At 39.5% G+C, this 25,674-nt stretch overlaps 1 protein-coding gene across 2 annotated transcripts in view; it reads right to left on the reverse strand.

Moving 5' to 3' along the window:
- CABCOCO1 (ciliary associated calcium binding coiled-coil 1) overlaps positions 1-25,674 on the reverse strand; it is a 236,694-nt gene that overhangs the window by 173,678 nt on the left and 37,342 nt on the right. For both annotated transcript variants that reach the window (XM_064464761.1, XM_064464760.1), the window contains exon 3: positions 22,356-22,454. In XM_064464761.1, the coding sequence (XP_064320831.1) occupies positions 22,356-22,454 (99 nt within the window). The remainder of the gene's footprint in view (positions 1-22,355; positions 22,455-25,674) is intronic.

Below are 25,674 nucleotides of genomic sequence, written 5' to 3' on the forward strand. Positions count from 1 at the left end.
CTCTGCCATCAAAGCCTGACCACAAATGCTTCATGGCTGAGTGGATTCATGAAGGCTTTAAAGGCCCAAGACTCTATGTCTGGCAATCAGACCGTAAAAAGAGACGAGTTCAAGTTATTCAGAAGATGATTTAGCTTATTAGAACTCCATGTCTGTGATTCACGTGTACACAGTGCTGTGAAATATATCCTCGGTTTGTGTTACAAAACACATTTACTCCAGCCACCTTTAAATATGGGGACCTCTGGGAACAGAAGAGACATGGAAAATATCCCTGAAAATATTCCATTAATTATTTTAGAGAATTGATGTTAAGGAGTTAAACCATGGGGAGGTACAGAACCAGTGTAAATGGCAATGTGGTGCAATCACACACTAATCATGACAGAAAGCAGTCTACACATAGCTGGCATAGCATCGGGCACCTTTGGTGGAAACAGGAAAGGAGAGGTGCCAATATTTCGTAGTCCTCCTAATGAATTTGCTAGGTATATTAGAAATTACAGAAAAATTTCAGCAAAATAGACTCATAAAAGTGGTATCAACAGGGCAAACACAGTATTTCTCTCTAAACATAAATTAATTCAGAGTCCCTACAAATCCTCCCTAGAACCACAACGGTCTGCTAGAGACAGATGCCAAAGGTTTCTGGTGTGTGCTCCAGGACAGCCACAGAGGTCAGGCTTCCAAGTTCAGTGTCACAAGGCTGGCAGTTGTGTGGGCTGAGCCTCCTGACCATCACGAGGAGCCTAAGGGCTTCCATACTCCTTGCTCCTCAGTACAGCCTTGAAGCAGCCAGTCCAGCCTTTTGACACCTTTTAAGCAGACTACCCAGAGCTGGAGAGGTCAGTTTCCAAAAGTTTCCAAAATTCAAAGACAGGTCTGTTTCCCAGCCACAGAATACTGAGAAAAACAACCAGCTGCTAACTAATCATATTAATGGCATCTTCCATCATACATGTTTCTTGCATATTTTATTTCTAAGACATTGTGCCACGGCCTGTCAAAAATTGAGGTAAACATGATCTGCAGGCAAAAACTTGAAAAAACCATCCAGAATCTCAATGGATCAGGCTTAAAGAGAAAAGAAATAAATTTGCCTTATTTACCTGTTCACATGCTCATCCAGCAGCACTGAATGTTCAAAGTCAGACCCTTTTTCCCTACTCAATCCCAGCCATGCATGATACCCAGGTTTACTTCTTTTAATATATTAAATGAAACTATGAATTAAAAAATATTGAAAGAAAGTCTCCTACAGAGAAAGCAAAAAACCTGGTCCTGCTGTAATAACTCCTGCCATTGTTTTATTTTTTATGCTTCAAAGGTATTTAAAAATTGTTATATTTACTCTTGTAAGAATACAGCAAGCAGATTATGTGTCTGTGTAACACACTAACAACTGCTTGAAAGTGTTAATTAGCTTCTTCATTTTCATTGTGATTAATAAACTCCAGAGTGCCTGTTATCCAGAATATAAGAGCACATATTATGTAGTGCATCCAGGCGGAGAGATGCTGGTCTTTTCCTTTACTGAGACCTAGGCACAAATGATGAAGCTGTAACTGCAATAGGTCTGTCATTGTGGTTCAGCTGAAGGGCCTCTCTGTTCTTACAGGTTAAGCAGTTATTTTTTACCAGAACAGAGTTGTGAAAATGAGTGGCATCCTTGTTTTTTATGTATTTTCCTGCAGGGTAACACACCTGTCACTACAAATCCAGACAACCAGAAATAGAAAGCAGTTTCTGACTATATCAGCTCAGCATTTCTCTATTAGGAATGATCTACTGTGGCAGTGCCAACTTCTTGTAAGCAGTAGGAAAAGGAGAATATAATTTTAAGGGAAATATTAAGTTTCTCATACATAACCTACTATGCACTTCCCTTCCTACCTCCTAAATGAGGAGTAAATCTGTGGGGTACCTTACCAGTCATAGAATTCATCGCATAGATTGCATTCCTTTCATTTTCCTCCTGGGCACCACTTGATAGCCGGTGGTCAGACACGTGATTGTTCTTTGGCTGAAGATATTATTACAACAACCAAATAACAGTCATGGCCACGAAGTGCTATTGGTTCGCACAGTTCTCATGGCATTAAATTCAAGACCGGCCCTCACTGAAGTGCTAGAAAACACTATAATATGTGGGCTATATGCCTGCCTATGCCATCCCCTATATCAGTGTTACTCCATGATTCATATTGCATGACGATCCCATACAAAACAGAAGACCAGGTGCTATACCAAAAGATCCTAATTCTGGATTTGTTTGCATTAGTATAAAATGGACATGACTCCTCTGAAATCAAAGGAGTTAAAATCAGTTTACATCTGAGCAGAGTTTAGCAGAATTTGCCTTCTCCTCCACATAAGAGCTAACAGAACAGTTCCCCCAGTCCCTGTGATTTCTTAAAGCCAAAAGGCATGACTTTTCTTCCTAGTGACAAACTAGATGCAATTTCCTGACAACTGAGCTGTTTCTGAGTAAAGCTGCATGAAGAAGTTGAATGGCACCAGCTTGATTTATCAAGACAGTAGCAAGCTGCTACTTTTATTGTGGTACAATGGATACCCACCACCAAGCAAGTAAATGTGAGTTCCCTTCTCCTTTCCTGAAAACGGCCTAAAGACCAAGCCATATGCAAAGAATCACTACTCTCATCAGTAATTTGTCTAAGGGTCATTTGTAATAAAAAATTTTTCAGCATCTTGACACTTCAATTAATTATCTCCTAAGTTCTCCCTTAACGTAAAGACTTTAAACAGATGGAAACTTTTGCCTGCATTACATGAAATCAAATGTTTAGTAATATTGATTTGAATACAATCATTGAGAGGAGGAGGGAGAGGAAAAGCAGCCTAAAAGCAATGGCTTCATTTAAGGACAATTTAATCTCAGACTTCTAAGGTTTCTCTTCTTTCCACTTTAAAAAAAAACACCAATGAAATGCATATTTGCACACCTGCTAAACTGCAAATGGGTTTTCTTTCTGGACAAAACTTATGTATTATATACATAGAAGTACAGTACATGATTTCTAAGTGCAATTACATCTTCATTAGATATTTTTGTTGGCAAACAAAACTAGTTGAGAGTCTACAGAGATGCAATCCCTTCCTAATACAATGTGCTGGCAAAAGGCACTTAAGTAGACAAAGTGATGCCCGCAGAAGTGTATTTTTGACAGGGTTGGCTGATTCAACGCGTGTGTGCACATGCGCACACGCACATAGGTGTGTACGAGTGTGTGTGCAATAAGTTTTGTCAGTATGAATTACGCTTATGTGTAAGATTAATTTTTCTGAACAGCATAGCATTCTGAGATAAGACATTCACAAGGTACTTCAACGCTGCTGAGTCGCTCCAGCATACGTTAAGTGGTAGGCTTACTAATAGACAATCCTAAATTCAAGTCAAATCTCACTATTATTCCCTTATTACCAGCATCAGATCACATGTCCCTTCTAGGAGAATGTCATAAAAGCAATCCAATTTTTAACAGAAAAGCTCAAGGTGTCTTTAAATAGCAATGCTATTCTTATATTGACTTAAAATAATTTTAGTTAAGTGTTTGAAATGCAGCAGTGGCTTTGCAAATCATTTCTGTCTCTTCTGAAAAGCTTGCAAACCTTACTACAGCAGTACAGTAGATGGTGGGCAACCAAATGTACTGCAGTTTCAAAGTATCACAGTTACCCTCCATGCATTTCCTTCACATAATATAAGTAAATGGTCAATTTTTAAATTGCCAGGCTTCTCACCTGGTTAAAATAAAACAAAAATGTCGTCTGTCTGGAGCGCCACTTTGTGCTTCAACCACCTTTCAGAACAGTCATCTCCTGATGCAGCCTACACCTTGTCTGTTTATTACCTTAAAAAAAAGGTGAATATGAGGACTTCAGAAATGTGCAATAAGAAGGCTTGGGGAGGGATGCTTGGGTCATCTCACTTCTCTGAGCACAGCTCGGTAAAAGTTAAAATTTCAGTACAGCCACATATCCTTCACACTTAACAAATGGTTCTAAAATATCAGCAAGCAGCACTTAAGCATGTCTATTTTCTGGCTGCTTCTGGTGCAGTGTTATGTTCTAAGTAAAGCAGGTCATACTGAGGCAATTGTAAACACAAAAACACTCAGGAGGGGCAGAAACTGTTACCTGGTCACAAAGGTAGGAAGGAAGATGGCACTATATACTGACCTGGAACCCAGGGTATATCCTGCCCTCGTGGTAGGATTCCTGTCAATTGGTGTCAGTCCTTTTTTCACACCTGGGCTAATCCACACTGCATATCTCCTTGATCACTTCTGGGCTGCCCTCCAGAGCAAACTGACTAGCTCCTCCCAAGAGGGGACTGCAGCACAGAATAATCCACTGCTGGGTTAGCTCGAGATATGAAGTAGGAAGCTAGGACATGGACCACATCTGGTTTGTCTCCCCTCCACCAGCACCAATCCTCCAACAACACCCAGCAGGCAGTGCCGTTGCCCTACAAGACTCTAGAGGTCACCTCAGCATACCAAGGGTATGTGGCCCAAGCTCCCTGTGTCATGCTATGGAAAAGCATACTGACCTGCTGCAGCAGATGCCTTTGAGTATTTGAGCCTTTGACAGAAGAACACCAAGAAAGGGCAACAATGCAAAGGGCCAGATAAATGCCACATCAGACTCAGTGAGGATCCCGGCTGAGTGTGGTACAACTTGGCCATCTAAGTTCATTTTCCAGAACCTAGGCAGCGTGAGCATGAGCTGACCCATGTGAACTTGCTCATGGACCAAGGCTTGCTTCCTTGGAGAGAGCAATACAGCATGTGCCAGATCGCTCAACCTCTGAGCTTTCATTCCTCATTCATAAAATAAATAACAATTCCTCTTCTTCCTTCAAACAGCCATAATGTCACTGTCAGCTCACGTGTCTACTGCTATACCATACGTGAACCACTGCCTGTTTCTGTCTCCAACTTCATCTTCAAAACAGAGCCCTGGGCAAAGCTGGACTCAAGTCTAAGGGCGGCATTTTTTGAGACAGATGCTGTACCATACCCTATTATTATATCCAGGGCAAATGCAGTGACAGTACGGGAAGGAGCAGTGGGTGGGGATGGGTGGAAGCCTATTTTCAGCCCTCCTATTACTCTCTGCTTTTTTTGATTCCATTAGTATTCACCATCCATACAGTATGTATAACATGGTGGCACAAGTAAAATTTCCTGCCCCCAGAACAAGTTTCAATGCTCTGACACATGTCATTTGACATACCTTCCTGAGCTGATTCAATAAGCCACCATTCCTGAGCTCATGACCATTGCTGTTCCCAGTGCAGAGGTAATGGAAGGGACTACATGTCTGAGTCACTGCCTTCCATGGCCATGAAATTTGTTTTGCACAGGGCAGTTAAGACACAAGCACCTGATCTCCATCCTGCTTTTACTGCTACAAGTTCAGTAACCTCCATCAGATGGTGAGGAAGAGAATGGAGAAGCCTCTTAAACTGTCCCAGGAAGATTTACCAGTGTGGGGCCAGCTGGGTCCAAAATCTGCCATGCTACGAATTCTGCAAGATGTGCTGTCTGTGTTCTCCCTCTGGCCCTACCTCTAAACATAAAAAAGTGCCTGTTCCTAGTATTCATGAGTGTAAAATTTAAATAGACCAAACTAGGTGATTAATCTTCTCCCGTGTTTCTTGTGTTACAAACTTATTGCTCTCACGGTTCACAGTACCATCACAAGTGTCATAGAGACTCCTTTTTCTACCCAGTTAAAGATGGCTTTATTCTATTATGTAAATACTCTGAAAACATGCGATGCCCTTGTTAAAACAAGGCAGTTGTGATGTATCTACATTTTCAGGCTTGGAATACAAATTCTCTTTTGTCTTTTACCATTGTTCTTTCAGCTAAATTCCAGCATATATTGCAGCTGTTTTCTTGTTGAATTACTGGATTGTGTGACAAGGTCATGATTTGGCTCTTCAGGATCTGAGTAACTGTGAAAGAAAACCTGAATTAAATTAGAAGAAGTGCTAAGTAAATACAGCCAGTGGCTAAGACTGTACTTCGACAGCAAAACCCCAGCCCCACATCTTCCATCTAGCTAAGCAGGAAGCAGCAGTTTATTCCTAAAGTGCAGTTTCACCAGCACAAATAAACCCACAAGTTGGACCTTCATTTAGGCCACATTTAGATACTAATTAATTCTCAATAAAACACCTCAGGAGGATAAGAACTGATGAAAGAAGCTAACAGTGGTCAGAAAGTCTGTGTGAAAGAGGAAAGAAAAGACTGGCAGTCCATTCAGAGGAAGGGTGGAGATCCATCTAAACCTGAAGACATGCAGTTATTTATTCTGAGTATTCTTTTCACAAACGATCTTATTTACAGTGGCTGTTTAGAAAAAGATTAAACAAAACTTCTTCCTTTGCAGCCCCATCCTTAGATCTGGATTAGATTCTTTACCAGAAACAAGAAATCTGGGGCAGAAGCACAAAAAAGCAAGCCCTGACAACTAATTCTTGTGAAAAAAATAAACAGCAAGCTAACAGAAATCCTAGGGACAAAATAAGTTTTAAAATGTCTTCTCTCTAAGCTCAGCCTGTTCAGCGGCTTTGTTCAGATTAAACCTGCTTGGGAAGAGCCAGTCCTGTATCAATTACATAATATCAATCCAATACTCAGGGATAATCTGTAACGGTCACAGTTTACAAAACCCTATGTTTTTCAGCCCAAATATTTGAGGATACCCTAAAATTTTTACGTCTTATATCAAGAGAGTCGTAGACTTCATATACTTAAATTTGTCTCTGAATGTGTTTGCTTATTCAGATACCTTTTTGAGGTCCTTGCTTTGAAAACGAGAGGAATGTGACTGTCTTTAGTCTATTTTGATATATTTAGAGTTTCTGTTCTAAAATGGAAACCTGACCCAAGAAGGTCCCTTATAGGAAGGACTGCCTTGACTACAGCCCACACAGTGTGCATCAACAGCATCAGACCTGCAAAATAGGAAGGCCTGAGCAGTAGGGTCCAAAAGTGCAATTTTCATTCTTGGCCCATGTTATTTCCTTTATGAATGAACATTTATAAATTTGCAATTACTCAATGTAATCTCTAAATCAAGTACATTTTCTTGCAGCTGTGACACTAATCCTATTTATATCTTTTGGAGTACTTATTTTTAGTGAACAAAAAATGTGATTGAAGTGTTTCAAGACAATAAAAATGTTCTATTAATAATGAATTGTGCTAAAAACATACTCTTCAGTGTTATCACTTGAACATATCACTTAATATGAAACTATCAAAGACACAGGCAGTCCTCCAAGTTATCTACTGAGTCCTGTCCAAATGAGAAAAAGACTAGACCATTGTGTCATGAATTTTCCATTGTCTCCATTTTTATTCACTACTCTCTTTTCATCTCTAACTACTTGTTCAACTGTGTTCATTCAATTACTGAAATCCAGCTGGTTGAAATAAATCCAGTTGGGCTTTATCATCTTTTGAACTTCTTTTTTAAAGAGATCTTTAATGACTTTAACTATTGTTCTTGCAAGACTCTCTCACTCACACTAGATAATGCAAGGTTATCTTGGTGAATCCTGTCTGCAAACTTGACTCAAGTTCAATTGTATGCAAACTTCCAGGAGGGAAAAATGCATTGCTTACACAGTGAGAACACTCAGCATTCATTTGCTAACTTCTAATAGCATTTTATATGAAATACTTTTAAAACCGTCTTAAACAGAACCAGATGTTTACAGAAATTCTCTCTGATTGCTCTCCAAGTAAAACTATCTTCCTCCCCTTCTCCAAACTCCCTTTATCATTATACAATGCATTGAAATGGAAATATAGAGCATGTAATGATTGCCAGGATTAAACAAGGGGCAGATGGAAAGAAAACCGAATTAGCTGGGTTTGTACGGCTTTTTGTTGTTGTTGTTTTCCAGTCTCTCTTAAACATAGCATGTATGTTGATCCTGAAAGTATATGTTTACTCATCACAGTTTCTTTAAGGTACTTTTCTTTACTTTTGTTTATACTCTGCAGTGACCAGTTTTCCGTTTTTTGCTGTGGGGCTGATATGGACAGGCCCAGAAGAGGAGAAATCACTCTTACACACTGCATGATGCCCATTTCTGTGGTAACCAAAGGCTCTGCTAGGACGAGGCTCCTGATTCCAGAGAACCAGTGCTGTTTGGAGATGTTCATTATGGCAGACAATCCCAGAGAAAAAATGAGTTCAGGTGTCTACATCATCTAAAATGCATACAGCATTGGAGCACACAGTGGTTTCTTTCTCCAGTAACAGAACACGTTGTTTTCATCATGAGTGAAATTACTAAAACCATGATAAATTGCAGAATCCACCTCATGATTCACAAACACCTGTATTACTACAGCCAGCAATTGAATCAAAGGGAGAGTAGCATTGTCTTTTTAGCCATGTAATCAAAGAAAGGTTCCTCATGCCGTCAGAGGTCATTGGAGTTGGCTATAACATCAGCAAAATCCTCCAAATATGCACCAATTTAAATTAAAAGTTAAAAAAGGAAAAGAAGGGAGTTCCTTCTCTTGGAATGCACTTCAAACTCTTCTTCTCCTTTCTGAGGGAAATCTCAGCTGGATTCAATCTAAACTCCATAAAGAGGGTTAACCCCGCTACTTCCTGTTGAAAGAATGTGATTTGCTTATGTAAATGTCAATGACCTCTAGTTTTCTAACATTCAATTACAAATATTCTGTAGAAAAGCCTTAATTATGGACCTGATTAAGCTCAATAAATTCTGCCAATGTTTCCCTCAAGTGTTCAGTTTCTGTGACTGCCCTGAAAGTACTGGGAAAGAGCATAAGAGGGAAGTGAACAAGCCATTTCATCCAAAGCTTAATGTGACTGCAAAGCCCTAACAGCAACGCAGAGTGTTTGAAACAAGGCATCTATTCTATGTGCCTATACATATATATATGTATGTGTAGGTGCACAAAGAATATATACGTTCTCTGTTCAGCTGGTCTGATCATGATATTTTAACATGAGTGTAGATCATAACCCACAGGTCTTTACAAGTGTCTGGCACCCACCTGTCCCTCACTGTGTAAGCCAGAACACTGATGGGAAACCACTTAGGATACCCAGTATTAGCCTACGTCCAGTGCTACGCCGTAACACAAGGAGTGCATTAGCCTGCACAGCACTTGCTTTCATCACAATTGCAGCAGCGCGGTCCAGCAGCAATTCTGTAACTTAGCAGTAGCAATAATAGGCTGATAGAAGCAACCAGGAAAAACAGGGAGAGACTGAAATCCATGTTTCTCTGCTTCCCCGTTCCTCTGAGCAGACCTGTGGCTCATCCTGGCCACTGTTTTTCTCTGTAGTTCCCATGATCAGTAGTGTAGGCACCCAGTTCAGGCCAATGGCCTGATGCAGCTTGGAGGCAGATAGCAGATGAGAGTGATAAAAGTAGAAATATTGGCATAAGTTTTTTTCCAAATCTGTTCCCTTTCTTTTGGCTGGTTCTTTTTTTGCTTTGACTAATAAGGAACCATATCAGTTCCCCAGTGGAGGGATCACTGAACTCTGTCAGTGGGCCAGTGCCCTGTATGGTCAAGACCATTGAGTGCTCCTGGTACACACCCAGCAATAATGATAGATACATACTTAGTACAGGTACAAATAGAGAGAAATGCCGCTTGACCTTAGCACCTCAGATTCCAGGTTTAAGCAGTACTTTATGCCACTACCTCTTCCCTGCCCTGCTCCCACCAAATGAAACGGAAATTCAACCTTTAATCTCACTATATGCAAGACCAGTCTCTCCATGTAACTGTGAGTGTTATTCAGCAAACTCTCTACCTACAGCCCCATTAACTTCAGTGGGGATCACACAGAGTGCTTGCAATATAGGGCCTGTTACCGATAATCTGTGCTGGCCGACATGGAACAATTGCCCTCATTCAGGCTGCAGCTCACAAAGGGAAAGTAACATCCTAAACTTCAAGAAGCTGAGGTATCACAGTGGTGAGTGCAGAATAAGAGCAGAGAGAAGAAATCTCTTTGAACAGAGCCCTGCTGCAGCAATTACCCATCTGACAGGAATGTTACTTCATTAAGCAGGAAATACATCAAGGCTATTATCCTCTGAGTTCTACATCATAATTGAAATAGCTGAAGAGGTATTTCTTTTGCTATCTGATATATCTGCTTTTATATCTGCTGACAGGAATTCAGCCGGAATTTATAGCTGTAAATGTAGAATGTATAAAAGAAGCGTAGCTCCACACAGTGCGCTAATTTCTCCATTACTCTTTGAGCACCTTAAGGATAAATGACATTGAACACTCAGATCCTGAAGTGTGTTAATATCCCTGTAACTCTCATAGGCATCACTGATTTCACTAATAACAAGTTATGCTAATTGCCCTGTGTGTAATGAGGGCCAGATGTCTCAGTACTGAAGGTTACAAACATTCAATGATTTTAAGGCACCTCACTCGCTTCGGTCATACTGCTTCTCAAAATCTGGTTTTAGCCCATGGAATCCACCTCTCCAGGATGCCAGAGTCAAATGTTGTTATGAAGGCTGGATTTCATTTTGGTTTTATTAAAGCCATGTCAAGATTAGAATCAGCATTTATGTATATTTGTATATACTCAGAAAAGATTAGTGAAGTTTTATAATATATAGTAAAAAAAAAAATCACTGCAAATTATGTAACAAAACTCCTTCTGCAGACAGATCATATTATTTCTTTCTTCTCTTGATGTTAGTTGCTCAAATGACCAATTTCTCTTTGTTTTCTTCTTTCCTTTTTTCCTCCCTCCCTTCCTCCCACTCTTACTTTCCTCCCACAAATCATAATTTTCCTCTTCTTAAACATTTTTCTCTGCTGTCCTACATCTCTATCATATACACTTTTTAATTACTTATTATTCATTCCAATGCACCAACAGCTTAACTACTATCTCGAGCTGGTCAAAAAACACTGGGGGAAAAAAACATGAAGATTTATTTATGTTTAAAAAACCCCAAACGTTCCTATTGCATGTGTGCGCCTGTAAACAAGCAACAAAAATACATTCCATGAAATGTATTACCTTAGCTATCACACAGTTGTCTCTGAAGTACATGGAAGTACAAATGTTTTCTAGGAATATAACCAACCATGAGAATGTAAAAACATTGTAACCTCAAAGATTTTCGGCATTAACAGAAGACTTCTGTACGACTAGTTTTCCTAATACAAAACAGGGTGTTTAATATGGTCCTCTCAGACAAAGTCTTGTATTCTGTAAAAGGGACTAGTTGTGCTCACTGTACATGAAACCTGCTACTTTCATAAGACCTGTAGCCAGACTAAGATAATTATATAGAAAAATGAGTGGTTTTGGAGAACTAGTTGTCAGTGTTCATTATAGCTTTGGTATAAACAAGAGTCTGTCTGGACAGAAGCATAGTCACTTAGGATCTTCTTGAAAAACAGCTCTTCTTGGTGCATAATTGAAGGGAATATTTATATTCAAATGTGGGAATCCCGTGTTTGATTTAAGAATTTGCATACATCAAACTAGGGTTTCTCAGATCATTTCTAACAGATGATAAATTTTGAGAAAGGAAAATGTGCTTGTGAGCATTTTGAGAAACAATACTGCAAGGCATAGCAGGGCTTGAATGAATTGGGTTCTCAAGTGCACAGCCCTCTGGGCTGAATTTTAATACCCTTATACAACATTTTAACTTCAATGAGACCATTCACACATTCCAATGATTTTAAGGACTGTCTTCCTCTGTGATGCCCAGAAAATTTTGATTTCTAAAGCATCTGTTCAGCTTCACCCTTACAAAGCCTGATTCAGTGTATGTTTTGTGTAAATTCCAATTATCAGTTGTGCTGGTTTTAGCTGGGGTAGAGTTAATTTTCTTCAGAGTCGCTAGTATGGGGCTATGGTTTGGATTTGTGATCAAAACAGTGTTGGTAACACAGGAATGTTTTCATTCCTGCTGAGCAGGGCTTGCACAGAGCCAAGGCCTTTCCTGCCCCTCACCCCACCCCACCAGCGAGGGGCTGGGGGGGCACAAGGAGCTGGGAGGGGACACGGCTGGGACAGCTGACCCCAACCGACCCAAGGGGTGTCCCACACCATATGGCGTCATGCTCAGCATATAGAGCTGGGGGAAGAAGGAGGAAGGGGAGAATGTTCAGAATGATGGCGTTTCTCTTCCCAAGTCACCATTACGCATGTTGGAGCCCTGCTTTCCTGGAAGCGGCAGAACACCTGCCTAACAACGGGAAGCAGTGAATGAACTGCTTGTTTTGCTTTCCTTGTGGATGGAGCTTTTGCTTTACCTATTAAACTGTCTTTATCTCAATCCACGAGTTTACTCACTTTTACTCTTCTGATTCTCTCCCCATCCCACTGGGGGAAGTGAGCGAGTGGCTGAGTGGTGCTTAGCTGCCAGTTGGGGTTAAACCATGACAGCATGATACAAAAGGATAGGAGAACACTTTTTTAAAGACTTTTTTCCCCCTGCATTGAGAAATGGCCAGGTCTGCAGCCCAAGATTCAGTGAGAACAATGAGGGATTTATTGTTCAGTTTCTTTCTGGATAGGCTCCTATTGGAGTGCAACTTTTTCCTTTAATTTTCACTTTTTAATCCATCTCATGAATTACAAGTTCCATGAAACCTACATTTAGAAATAAAGTAATTGTCTGTCAGCCCACCATGATTTTTGAAGAATTGCTTTGTCCTATTCTTCTTAAAAGATTCATGTTCTTAATGAGCAGAACATCTGAAACAACTTGCCTAAAACAGTGATGTAATCCCTAATGGCAACAACTCTCATCCTGAACAGTCTGATAAAGATCACTGTAATATTCTCACTAAACTTGATTCTGCTCTCATTTAAAATTGTATAAAGCAGCAGATACTGCAATGAAATGGTATTGTGACACAGGTCACCAAATGTTTTTTTCTCAGGAAGGTTTATAAATACTGTGAAAATTATTCAAATACAAATGTTTCCCAGATGAGTCAAGCAGGAGGAACAGCTGCCACTTAGCCTAGTGGGCAATAGAGAAGACTTGGCTAATAATCCACAATCAAAACCACAAAAATTTTTTGGGTTTTTTTTCAGAACTGTTACTGAAGTTTAGTTTGTTCTTCTCCTTTCATTCCTTTTTCACCTCCACCTTGGAACAGCTGTCTGTAACAAAGTAGTCCTTGAAAGACAGTAACACTGAAGATGTGATGTAAAATAATTTCCCCTGGGAGTGTAAAGTATTTGTGTTAAATGAAACGAAAAATCAACTTAAACGTTCATATGAATGCCCAAGGAGAAATATTTAGCCACTGTGATGGTTTCTACCTTTTCCCTCCTCACCAAGAAATAGGATAAGAGATTTCCATTAAAATAATGTTACGTATGAATTACACTTTGCCCATGGGGAATAGGGGAAATTACAGCTTTTATACTCTGCAATTTACAGGGACTTGACACTTGTTTTGGGATGTACTAGGCTTACTACAACAGTGCTGAGTACTAAGTATTTCCAGAGTATAAAATATGCCATTTAGAGAAGGAGACCCGCACTTAACTCACAGGCACCATTCCAGCCATTTCAAGGATTCTGTTCCTCAGCAGTGCACAGAAAATGCTGAGGCGTCTGTTCAAAGTGCAAGCACGAGTTCACGGAAGGACTGGAGTCATTCCTGTACCCTAAGATCTTTTTGAGCATTTGGTAAGACTTGGCCTCTGGCAAGTCTGTCTAATGGTTCTTACCAAACAGTCAGAAATCCAGTTAAAACCAGTACACGTGGATGCCACCTGGCCCAAAAGATTGACCATGAAGCATAGAGTGGATGAGGAAATAAAACCTTTACATCTTGTACTCCATCAAAAGGTACAGTCCTCAACTCCAGATGCAATAGTAGCCCCACATGTGCACAGTTTTAGTTGTATTTAAGTATGCTAAGATATGATCCCCAACAGCCTTTATCAAGCCATGTTTCTTAAGCTGTTTAGCAAGTGAGACATCTCTGGAAAGTTTGTGGCTGCACAAAACCAGCTGCAGCAAGACTGGGAGCAAACTACTTTGGGTGTAGCATCAAGGGGAAAATTCACATTTCAGCAAATTGAATTTTCTGGGTATTGTAATACTCACTGCACCTACTCAAAGTTATTACAAAAGCCAGGGTTATGATATCGCTGAGGTATCTCAAGCACAGTGAGACCAGGTGAGGTGGTATCAAATTTGTTCCACAGAGACACTCATAAACTCATTGGATCATATTTTGCCTAAAAGTTACAGCACTTTTCCAGCACAGAACTGCCCAAAGCTACATTAATGTTTAAAAAGATAAGATCTGAGGTTTGAGCAACTTTTATGAATATATTAATAAAACAATCCAGGTACTAACAAAATAATTACATATGAGATGCTATTTCTTAAGGTATTTTTGACAAAAGATTCTTACACTTTCTTTTACTTATTAACAGAGTCCAGCAATTGCTGTATGAGGTAAATCTTTTTTATTATTTACACAAGGTCCCTTTTCATGAAAAGAGACATTTTGGGCACTAATCTGAGCCCTCTCAAAGACTGGCAGTGTATCGAATGCAAACTCTATCCAAGTGAGACATAATATGGGAGCCTTTGGATAATATGCACATGAAGCACTTTCTGACATTTCACATATACCTTCCACCTGCCTTTGCAATCCTACGTATCCCAGGAAGGTCAGGGAACCTTTAATCAAGACTGCTGAAGAAACTGGTAAAAGCTTTAAATTGCCCTTAAACCAAATCATTGTGCATATTGCATTCGAAATGCATTTGTAAGTTCACCCAGTGTTTGCACAGACACAGACAGAGCTCTGTTCATCACTATAGCTCTCAGGCAGTAAGAAGAAGAGACAGTGATTATCATGCTTGGTACATTTTAGTGATGCCTCTGTGATGCTCCTTACAACTTTGCAGGAAAGCACTGCAAAATGCTGCCTCAATTTCCCCATCCCAGGCGATAATGAGCTCACCTCTTATGTGCTCTGAGGGCTCCTTCTGGAAAGGGTTCTTGAAGGGCTAGACATTTATCACGAAATGAGATTCCATTTTTGTTATACTGCATTTTTCCACATGGCTTCTCTCTCCTTGCATACATAAAACGAGGTGCTCTATCAGTGAATCAGGATTGTGTAGTGCAGAGTGTGTCTGGAGAGAGGCAGGCTAGAGAGGAAAGACAGCTTCTCAATGCCAGAAACTCTTGCCCTGTTAGAAGGCCAGAGACTGGGGAATTTGCAAATTTCCTCTACCACAGGCCTTCTTCTGGCCAGAGTAAAGCTGTCTTGAAAGTTTATCTTGTCTGGAGTTCACAAGGTTGAAGAGAGGTAATGGAAATTTTTCCTATATTTTCTCTGTATTGGCTGGTTTTTGTCTGCCTCCTATCTAGGCTTTCTTTTTTATCTTAATAGTGCCTGTGGCCCACTTTTTAGCCTTCCCAGGGCAAGTGAGGTCTGTCCATCAGTAAACAGAAACATTTTCTGTCTCCTAGGTGCTTAGCTTTGACAGCAAGAGGGGAGGGTAAAGCAGATGTGTACTTCTTCAATTCTATTAATAGCAATGTAGCCTGATTGTCATTCAATGGGGAAATCACCTTTCCGTAAAAGGCTGCTGGGTTGATGCAAAGTTAGAAATACAGATAAGCAAAATGTCTTATATATGTCTCCAGCCATGTCCAGTGTTAAACCAATTGTGGGTGGTTCTTGTTCAATGTTAGAAACAGTATCATGTGTAGTTTGGGTTGTGTAAATTCCATTTTCAGAACTGTCCTCTGAACACAGCTTTCTGTCTTTCAGTCACGGTCCTCTAAACATAGTTTACCTGGTGATGCACAGGAATGCCTATCTCCTATTGGACATGTGCCTTTTGTAGTCCTGAGTACTCAGCGGGGCTGTGAGTATTGCGTCCTTGGGACTCACACAAGGTCAGGCTTTAGAACTGCCAGTGTTAGCATGTGAGGAGCTTCAGGGGCAGAACTGGATGTTGAGACCTCTATTACTGAATTGGTGGGAACATGAGCTTGGAGTGGGCTGCAGTACTCTTGTACCACTGAGCCACTTTGACTCCTTTTAGGCATCTTCTTGCCTTTACTTCTCCACAGATACAATTCTGTACCAAAGAACCCTGTCTGGCCCTGCACCAACCTAAAGTGTCCCTACTTGCATGAGAGCTACCCAGGATTAATGACTATCAATCCTGCTCTGGGAGCCATGGCTGGGAATACCTCACTCCCTACACCTCTGTTTTCTCACCCCTCCTTTGGGCTCATTCACTCTCCCCAAGGCTGGCAACCCTGCTCCAGGTGCTGGATTCTGCTCTCTGAGGCATTTCACTGGCATGAGTCACTATCTGGGGAATAGGTCAACTAGGTAATTATACAGGTTTACTTTATCACCTGAGGATTATTGTGGTTTTAGTCTTTTGTTGTGTTCAGCCTATTTTTATGTGAGGGGTTTGCTTGGTTTTGCAACCTTAAATGTGCTGAAGAGACTCTAAATATGCTCCAGAGATGTTTCTTACTTCTCACAGATACTTACTTTCTACACAAATTTGCCAGCTGACTTGGTGTTATTGAAATGAAAAGCACATAAATGCTTCCTAAGAAATACTTGTGATTTGTTTACATCTCTTTAAAATTCTAATCCAAAAAGTTAACACTGACGTTATGCAAAATGCCACATTTACATTTAATAACAGCATCCTGAATAAATATTTAGAAAAACTGCAGTTTTTTAATTAAACCTGTTGTGAATGAAAGAGCAGATAACTAATGCATACAATAATAAACTTTCCTTAGTCAATCCACCTTTTTGGCAGCATATTTAGTATGTGATTTTATAAATATTTTTAAAGAGGTAACATCTGAGCATGATGCTTCCTATTCTTCTGATTATTTGATGACTGCGTGTATGTACACACAGAGTTCATCAGATCAGCTGATTCCCCCATCTGTTCATTTCTGCCCGGAAAGAGAGATTTAATATTTTATTAATCATGAGCAAACCATAACATAAACAGCACAAAGCCAGATTCAGAAAGACCTAGCCTAGCAACAGATAAGCGTTCTAATTTCAGAGGACCTAGGAAGGGGATTCCGGCATTCTGACTCAGTGATCAGAATTTAATACTCCAGATGGGTGACATTTCTGATTTGACAACCTAAAAAAAACCCTAAACTCTTCTCTGTAACAAATCTAGTATAAACAATTCTTCTGTCTCACTGGCCAAATGAACTAGAACGTGTATGCTCTTTTCTAAACAGAAGATGTAGTTTGGTCTGCTGTTGGAGGCCCATTTCTATTTTCCTTCTCTTGCTGACAGAAGGGCTATTGCCTCATATCATCTGACCCAGACCTGGTTATACGTAAGGAGTGTTCCTGCCCACAGAGCTGCCACCGAAGTTCCTCATTTTACCCAGGAATAAGACCACCTGTTCTGGGGCTACATTGTGCAGTAGTACAGAAGACAACAGTTTCCTTCTTGAGCCACGGAGTGTGCTGCTACGTCGTCACTGATCTGATTTTCAGACTCGTGCCTCATGGATCAGAGGACCATATTATTGAACTCTGTCTGCATACTTATGGACCCTCTGCAGCTCTGGCCTGCCATTCAGTGCACAAGAACTATGTCCAGCATCAGCTGTGTCCTGCCTGAACAAATAAACTGATAGAAGAAGAGCAGGAACCAGAAAGCAAGGAGAAAGTGGTCCTCAACATTCCCGTAAAGAGCAGCAAATAAGTCAAGATCACACTGCCTGTGGCTGCCATAGGCCTCTACAGCTGTAGGGCAGACTGAGCTGCAGGAGTAGCAACTGTAGGTTGCGCAAAGCTAGAAGATATTCCAGGCATTGCAGTAACTCCCTAGTTGCAGGAGCAACAGCTGAACACAGAACACAGAACATTCACTCTGGTACCAGAGATACACATGAGCAGTACTCCCATCATGGTCACAACCCAGCGCAAAGCCAGCTTCTCTGACCCACCTTTTCCTGCTTAATTTTCTACAGATTGCATAAACAACAAGAAATGATAGACAACATTTCAACCTGGGTAAAAATTATGCATGGCAATTACAGTGAAATACCTTACATGGATGAATAAGTATATCTCCAGCAGAATTAGAGGTCACAGTTTATAGACACACACACACACAACTTCCTCCACTCAGGAACAGACAAAAACAAAAAGCCCACTGAATGGGTTAACATGCATGAAATGATGCAGGAAAATACTCATACTCTTTCACTGTCAGTTGTAACAGGAATACATTGTATTTTGCGTTACTTTATTGCACAGTGAAAAATTATGTGGCCTATCAAGAAATGATTTATACTACAAAATTCCTAGTACATAGAATTGATGCAATGTTACCATTAAGCACCCTTTAAAAACAAAGATCTAGTCCCAAGATTTCAGGACATTCTATTTCCTGGCAATTAGTTTTTCTCCAGTAACTTTTTTAACTTCATCAGATCTCCACATGAAAGTGCTTATTTTTTGTAGAAGATGCTGTTTTTCCACCACCTAAAGCTGGCTTTGGTACTTGTAAATTATAAAGATACTGGGAAAAGTTTTCCTGCTAGGTGGTCAGAGAACAGCCCTTGTTCTGCTTGCTCTGTGTCACCGCACACTGAACCATGATGGCACCAGCTGTACAGCTGCACACATCAGGCTTATTATTATAGGTCAACCTCTATGTGTTGGAGTTGTTTGAAACTGTGTTTTTTCACAGGTTATATTCCTGTGGAAACACTGTTTATCCTTTTTAGCAATTTTGGCATCTTTTTAAGATTTCAAGGTAACAATCTAAATTTGTTTTCACATTTTTCCTCTCATCTTTATTCTTTTTTCTCCTCTCTTCACTGCTTCTTCCACTGAAGGCAGAGGAAGTTCTAAGGCAGAGGAGAATAGTTTAAATTGTAGAAAATTTATGTGAAGAAAAAAATAAAACCTAAAATTTCTTGGATTTGTGATTTTTTTTCCCCCCTTATTTTGGTGAAAATAAGATGCCAACAGCCTTAGCCAGGTTTTCAATTCCTGTCATTGCCTTCAGCCTGACTCCAGTTCATTAAGTGTTATCCTAACTTCTCAAATTCTATTAATTCTTTGGAGCTGACACTGTGTTATGAGGGCTTTGGCCTAATACAGTGATAGCTTGGTCCTGAGAGAGATCCAGCATCTAGGGAACCTCCCAGATGCTACGCTAAAACAAAAAACAAACTATAACATCTGAGAATGTGTCTCAACATGAAGAACCTTATTAAGAGCAACTTCACTACTTTTTTGTTTGTTTTGTTTTTATTGAAATACCTAAGAAATTGAGATGGGGTATTAAAAAATTTTAAGAGATAATTCTCAACACTACAAATGCAATCCTCTAAAATTAAAGTCTTTAGTGATGCATTTTCAGTGATGGAGGCATAAACCCCAAAAACCTCTCCCAGAGCTTCATTCTGACATACATAAATCATGGTACAGCTGCAAAACCTCCATTTACTTCAGTGGGACTAAAAGTTTTCTCTGAGTATCTAATCAGTTTTCTTTATACTGTCATTTTTCCCGTTCCTATTATGAATACTACAGCAATTTATTTGCACAGCCTCCTCTATAGCTTTTCAGCTCCAAAAGCATTTCCCGATTCAATTTAGCTTATAAACAACTGTATTTTTTGTTCTTCAAATATATTTCAAAAATGGTACAATTTTCACAAATGGACCCCATCTCAGTTAAATTTGTTCTATCTAACATGAGTAAAAGCACACAGATTTTCCTCAGGATACAATGTCTAATACTTTTGTTTCCGCAGTTGATTATAGCTAGTGTTTTTCTGCATATCTTTACAAAGATTGAAGGAGCATCTTCAATACAGCTCACAAAATGAATTCGGATTCTGAACATACTCCTTTTTCTCCTAAAAATACTAATGCTCTTTCAGAAGTGTGGAGCTTTTTCACTACCACTTAATGATGAAATTCACTCATTAATTCTGCCAAGTATAAGAAAGTATTAATAATAATCAATAGTAGATTTATATGGTAAATCTCAGATGCTCTGTTTATTATACGCTACAGTGGGTTAGCACATAGTATTTACTCATTTTGCTGCAGAATGCTACATATAATCTCATCTAAAGAATGGAACTTGCCTTTTGTGGTAACTTGTTTTGCAATATCTAGAATGATAGCACACCGTGGACTTATTTGCTCATCAAGTCACTGGAGGGAGCTAAGTAAACACTTACATCAATTACGGTGAAACAGAATTAGTAGAAGAGCACACAATAACAGATTCCAAACTATTTGTTCCAAACTACAGTCTAGAAAGACTATAAAGCCCTGAAATGTTTGACAAGTATGAAATAATACATAGTTAGTTTAAATATTTAGAATGAATACAGTGGGACATTCCTTAGGTGAATCAACAGCTTGGAACAAATTCAACATGGTAGCTGTTCAATAGAGAAAAATAGGCTCATATTCATGTAATGACACTGTGCAAATCAGCTGGTTTCTCTGATATGTACATGTAACTGGTGTCTGCAACAGAACCCCTGAAATGGCTGCCTGTTCATTTGACTTATATACGTACTTTCTATTCATAACACTTGGCATTTTCTATTTTTTTAAGACCAACAAAATAACAGGAAAATCCATTAGCAACCTGCACGCTGCTTCAATAGCATGTGAGAGGTTACTCCCCAGGGATCACATTACCATGGGAGAGAGGAAGATAATGATGCGCCCTGTAGCAAGGGTGTTCATATTGACAAACAGTCAGATTATCACTGCCCAGCACAGTTAATGCAATACAGTAAAGTGACAGAATGCTGGAGTGCAAAGTGGTGAGTAGAGACAAAGAAATTTGAACTAGAAAATACATTCTTAGGAGAAAAATACTTAACAGTTTGAAATAACATAGCTGGGTATGAACACACTTTATACCCTAGACACATAGTGTGCCACGCTGGTTTATATACTGTGAGAAATAGATTGTCCTGCATGTTTTTATTGCATGTGAGAAGACAGCATTAATTACAACTGTCCACACCTTTTCTCCCATGAACAACACATAGATTAGCTTTTTCCAGAAGAAGACTCCCAGTTTTGGCTTGATGCCCCCATGTCATGGCATTAGAGATGTATACAATCAGATGAACTGCTGGCCTAAGAGACTGTAGTATTGCTCTGATTTACACTAATGACAAATGTGGCCCACTGCTACACTGGATAAAACTGTTGCAGCTGAAAACACAGAAGGTAACACATCCTAGCTGAAGAGACAATGTTACACAAATTCAAAGCATCCAGGGCCAGCATGAACCTAGAAGAGACATCAGATGGCAAAAATATCCTGTCACTGCTGATTGACCTAAGTGAAAGCCTCTCCTAATCATTACTAATTTCCTGAGTCAGCGAGTTCCCTTAACGCCTATCACTAATCACACAGATTTACAACTCAGTACAATATTTGTGAACCAAGGGAAAATCCTCTGAAGTTTAAAGATTATTAAAAATTATTATCCCAAAATTGGGGGGGGGGGGGGGGGGGGGAACGAACCACAAAAAACCAAAACAACCCTTTAAGGGCAATGGTAAACAATGGCAGGATTTTGATTTATGACATTATCACAAGATAAGAAGCATCTAATCTAAGGGAGGAAAACAATTACTTAGGGCTAGGTACGTGTGTGGCAACATGCCCGTTACCACCCTGCTAAATATCAAAGCTCCTGCAGTCCTACCCCGCTATCCCTCTAAGTTGGAAATCAGCTTTGCCATTTATAACACATGGCATTTCACTGAGACACCCAATTGGGAGATATTTTTAGGCTACAGAGGAGAGGTTTCTTGGTTAATAACCTTGCAGCATTCCTGCATTATATTGGTGGAAGAGTCGCTGACAAAGTAACAGTTCAAACACTGGTTTTCTGTCATACCCTTGTTCTTTGTTGAATTCATCACCTTCAACCAATAGCTTCTAAACAGCTGAAAGTTCAGAAGTCTGTTAAAGTAAAATGCCTGTGTGCAATGTCCTGGATAAAATTCAGTCAAAGATCACAAGGTTAGGAACTGATGAAGCAAAAATTTCTACTGTGGAAACAGACAAAACCTAATTAGACCTACAGATTTGACCTGTTATGTGTGTATACATTTAAAATCATTCTATTGTCCCACCTTTGTCTTGCTTCATCGACATTTTTGTAGCAATAGGTTACTTACTACAATCAATGGACATTTTGCTTTAATAACATATACAAGGCATTGGCTCACATTACACTGTCACATGAGGACTACTCACATAACTGAACTCGTGTGGATAGGTTGGCAGGAGAGGGCCCGCAGCTTCTGGAACATAAATTTTCTTTGTTTTGTTCATTAATGTCTCCGTGCTGCTGACCTAGAGAACAGGAGACATAATTATTAGGTGTTTTCAACACCATTCCCCATTGAAATTAGCTTGCCATATCAGGAGCAGAAAACAAGCACTGCAAAACAGGCACAGTCCCCGTATCTTCCCACGGAAGCAGAGTGAGTACTACAGATTCAGCACATTTCTAATACTGGTTATATTGTTCATGCAATTTAGCTTTCACATTGTGTAGATATCTCATGCCTCTTTCATTAGCTGAAGCAATTAAAGTACAGTCAGACATGAGATTTATATTTTCATATTCCCACTTTGTGCGATTCATTTTGAGATAATTAAAATAATTTTTCAGTGAAGCTGTCACAGCACAATGAAAAATGTTATGGGAATATAAACAAGACTTATAAACATTTTATGAGATTTTTTTTTAAAGGAGGAGGGGTCTCAACAGCTTTAGAAGATCAGAAAGGATTCCCCAGGTGAAGAAATAACAGGATTTTTGAAAGTCAGCTTACAATTACTTGAAAATAATTACTTTTCCAGAAAACAGGTATATGAGAAAAACATCAGCTGACAGAAATAATTCAGCAGTTTTCACTCTTATTTTCTCTGTACAGTTATTACTGTACCTGTCTAGATAAAAACAGAACAGACAATGTGAACCAGTACACATCATTTCCTGTATTAGCTGCTTTAATCTGCTGTGATTGAGAATGTATTTCTGGACACAGTCCAGGCAGGCTTCTGGCAATCAGAACAGTGAAGAGACCTGATGTACCTTGTTAATTCTCTTAAGGCTAAATCCCACAGTCCTTGCCCAGGCAAAACTCTCATTGAGAGTTTTATTTAGGTTAGATTTTGACCTATTAACCTTAACATCTTGAATTCATGGTTCTTCCATCCATACTTTTCCCTCTTCAAATGAAGTATCAGGTTTACTTAATATACTGATATAGAAAGATATTACTTGGTACATCTAATGTCATGTGTCGTCATGCCACTGGGGAACAGCACTGGAGAAAAGCTCTCTGTGAGTTATGGTGTAGTTAAACTGATGTGAGCATACTGAAATAGAAGATGGGCATTAGATCATTCACATCCCCGTTTTGCAAGCTGATGTGTACAGGAAAGCCACTGAAACCATGTACGGCACCAGTTGCATGACTAACTTCAGGACTGAAGGAGTTCACTCCAGCACAAACTTTTTGAGTTTTGTCCCACCTCATTTACTGCCTATTCCTCTGGAGACCGATCTACATTTTAGTAGTTTTCCTTAAGTCATCCTTGTGTTCTTCAGCAGTCTGGAATTTTTTAACCCTTTGTGAGTACTCATGAGCCAATGTGAGCACTTTGGTGGTGACATTCATTTAAAGAACATACCTCAATAAAGATTTCTCTTGTTCCTTCAAATAGTGGTTTTGGAACTCCTCCCCAGGTAGTGAGCAGAGATCTTGCCATGTCAGTCTGCTTTCTCAAGCATGCCTAATACTTTTATTTACCTTTTTAATTAAAAACAGTTAAAAAACCCCTACCCAAACCAATTCTACAGCAAAAGCTAAGTGTTTCTGTTCTTCTGGTGTCAGTAACATAAAATCCATCCTTCCGAATCATTCAAGGCTTATTTTCTCTTCAGTGTATTCTGTCCCTTAACATTGGTAAAGTTCCTCCCTGTATCTCTGTCTGCAAGTTCTCAAACGACCTGAATCACTACAATCTCGATATTCCTTATCCTTTATGGCTAGTGTTAACCACCTCTGTTTGTTTGCTGGACTTTTTGCCACAGCCCTTCTTCAGTCTTCACTATGTACTTTGCTAAGCTGCAGGCTTTAAAAGCATTCTATAGCCTAGTGCAAGAGGTAGATATCTAAATGTCACCCGTTGGCTGCAACAGAGGCTGGCTTTATTCCAAGGTTCACCATGTCCCTTCTCTATCTCCTTTGCTTTTATAGTTCCACTTACTTACGTGCCTTTACTTCTGTTACTGCAGAGAAATATACTTTCTGCTTAGAAATGCCTGCCATCAAAGGCACAATGTAGATAAAGTTATCTGCACTAGCTTTGAGCTAGATGGTCCAAAGAACAACTGTATTAGTGACCCAATAGCAGAAATTTCTACACATTAACAGCAAATCCATCATACCCTACGGACATACCTTGAACAGTCACTTTTCATGACAGACATTCTTGGACCTCAAGCCCTCCTTCCTTACAGAGGACACTAGAACAGTCCAAGAGGTCACTAGGAAGCTAATGATTCACTTCAGAGCAGAAAGTTCTCTAAAATCAGTTATTCTTAACTGTATGAAATTTCTGTTACTTTCTTCATCATCTGTAACCAATACAAATTCCCCTGTTGAATATTGCATACCTGGAACTAGCTACCAAAAGCACTTTGATAACTCTTCTAACATAGAGTTCGATGCTGTGTAATTTTCTCTTTAAAAAATATTTAAAATCATCTACTGCTTTTCTTTTTTAATACTAATACCAAAGCTACCTATGAAAACAAGGGTGTAAAGTTAAAATTTGAAGGAAAAAACCTCATACTTTCTGTGTCTAACAGTTTTGCAGTAGGCAAGCACTTAAAAGGAACCAGACCACCCAGTTCAGAGCACTGTTCTATTTAAAGTCTTTCTGATGCTGAAACTAATTATGCATACAGCTAGGCAGGTTAGTATCAGAGCTAGAGAAACAGCTTGGAAAAAAAAAAATCAACAATTTAGGGTTTAAAGGATTAGGTTCACACCGTAATGAGAAGCCACAGATAATCATGAACTCACACTTTGTTTTATGAGTATACATTGCTGTTCTGTTGGATCAGATATGGGCTATTTTTAGATATTTTAGATAATAGTTCATAAAGAAAATGTCCTGTGTATATAGTAAATAATACAAAATGTTTCATTTTCTTAGGAGTAGAAGTAAAGTTCAAGTTACAGCCATCAGGACTGCTGCAATAACCAAAAGCCTGACCCTCCCTTCCAAACCAACAAAGATTTCAAAGGAAGAAACTAAGCTGAGGGTGGAAATGCTCAGAAGGTAAGTTAGCAGAGACACACCTTCCCCTGGAAAGAGTGTTTTGGCCAACATGCTTTCCATCTGTTCCATAAACGAAGTGAAAAACTCTATCGCTAAAGGGAGGTTTCTATTGGTACAATCATGTTCAGAGCTGGTATCTGGCAGCAGGAAAATGCATTTTGAAAAATAAAGGCCAGTAAGGGGATAAGAAGCTCTGTTCCCTCTCAGAAAA

The sequence above is a fragment of the Phalacrocorax carbo genome, chromosome 13 (genome assembly GCF_963921805.1).
Source record: "Phalacrocorax carbo chromosome 13, bPhaCar2.1, whole genome shotgun sequence".
Taxonomy (NCBI): domain Eukaryota; kingdom Metazoa; phylum Chordata; class Aves; order Suliformes; family Phalacrocoracidae; genus Phalacrocorax; species Phalacrocorax carbo.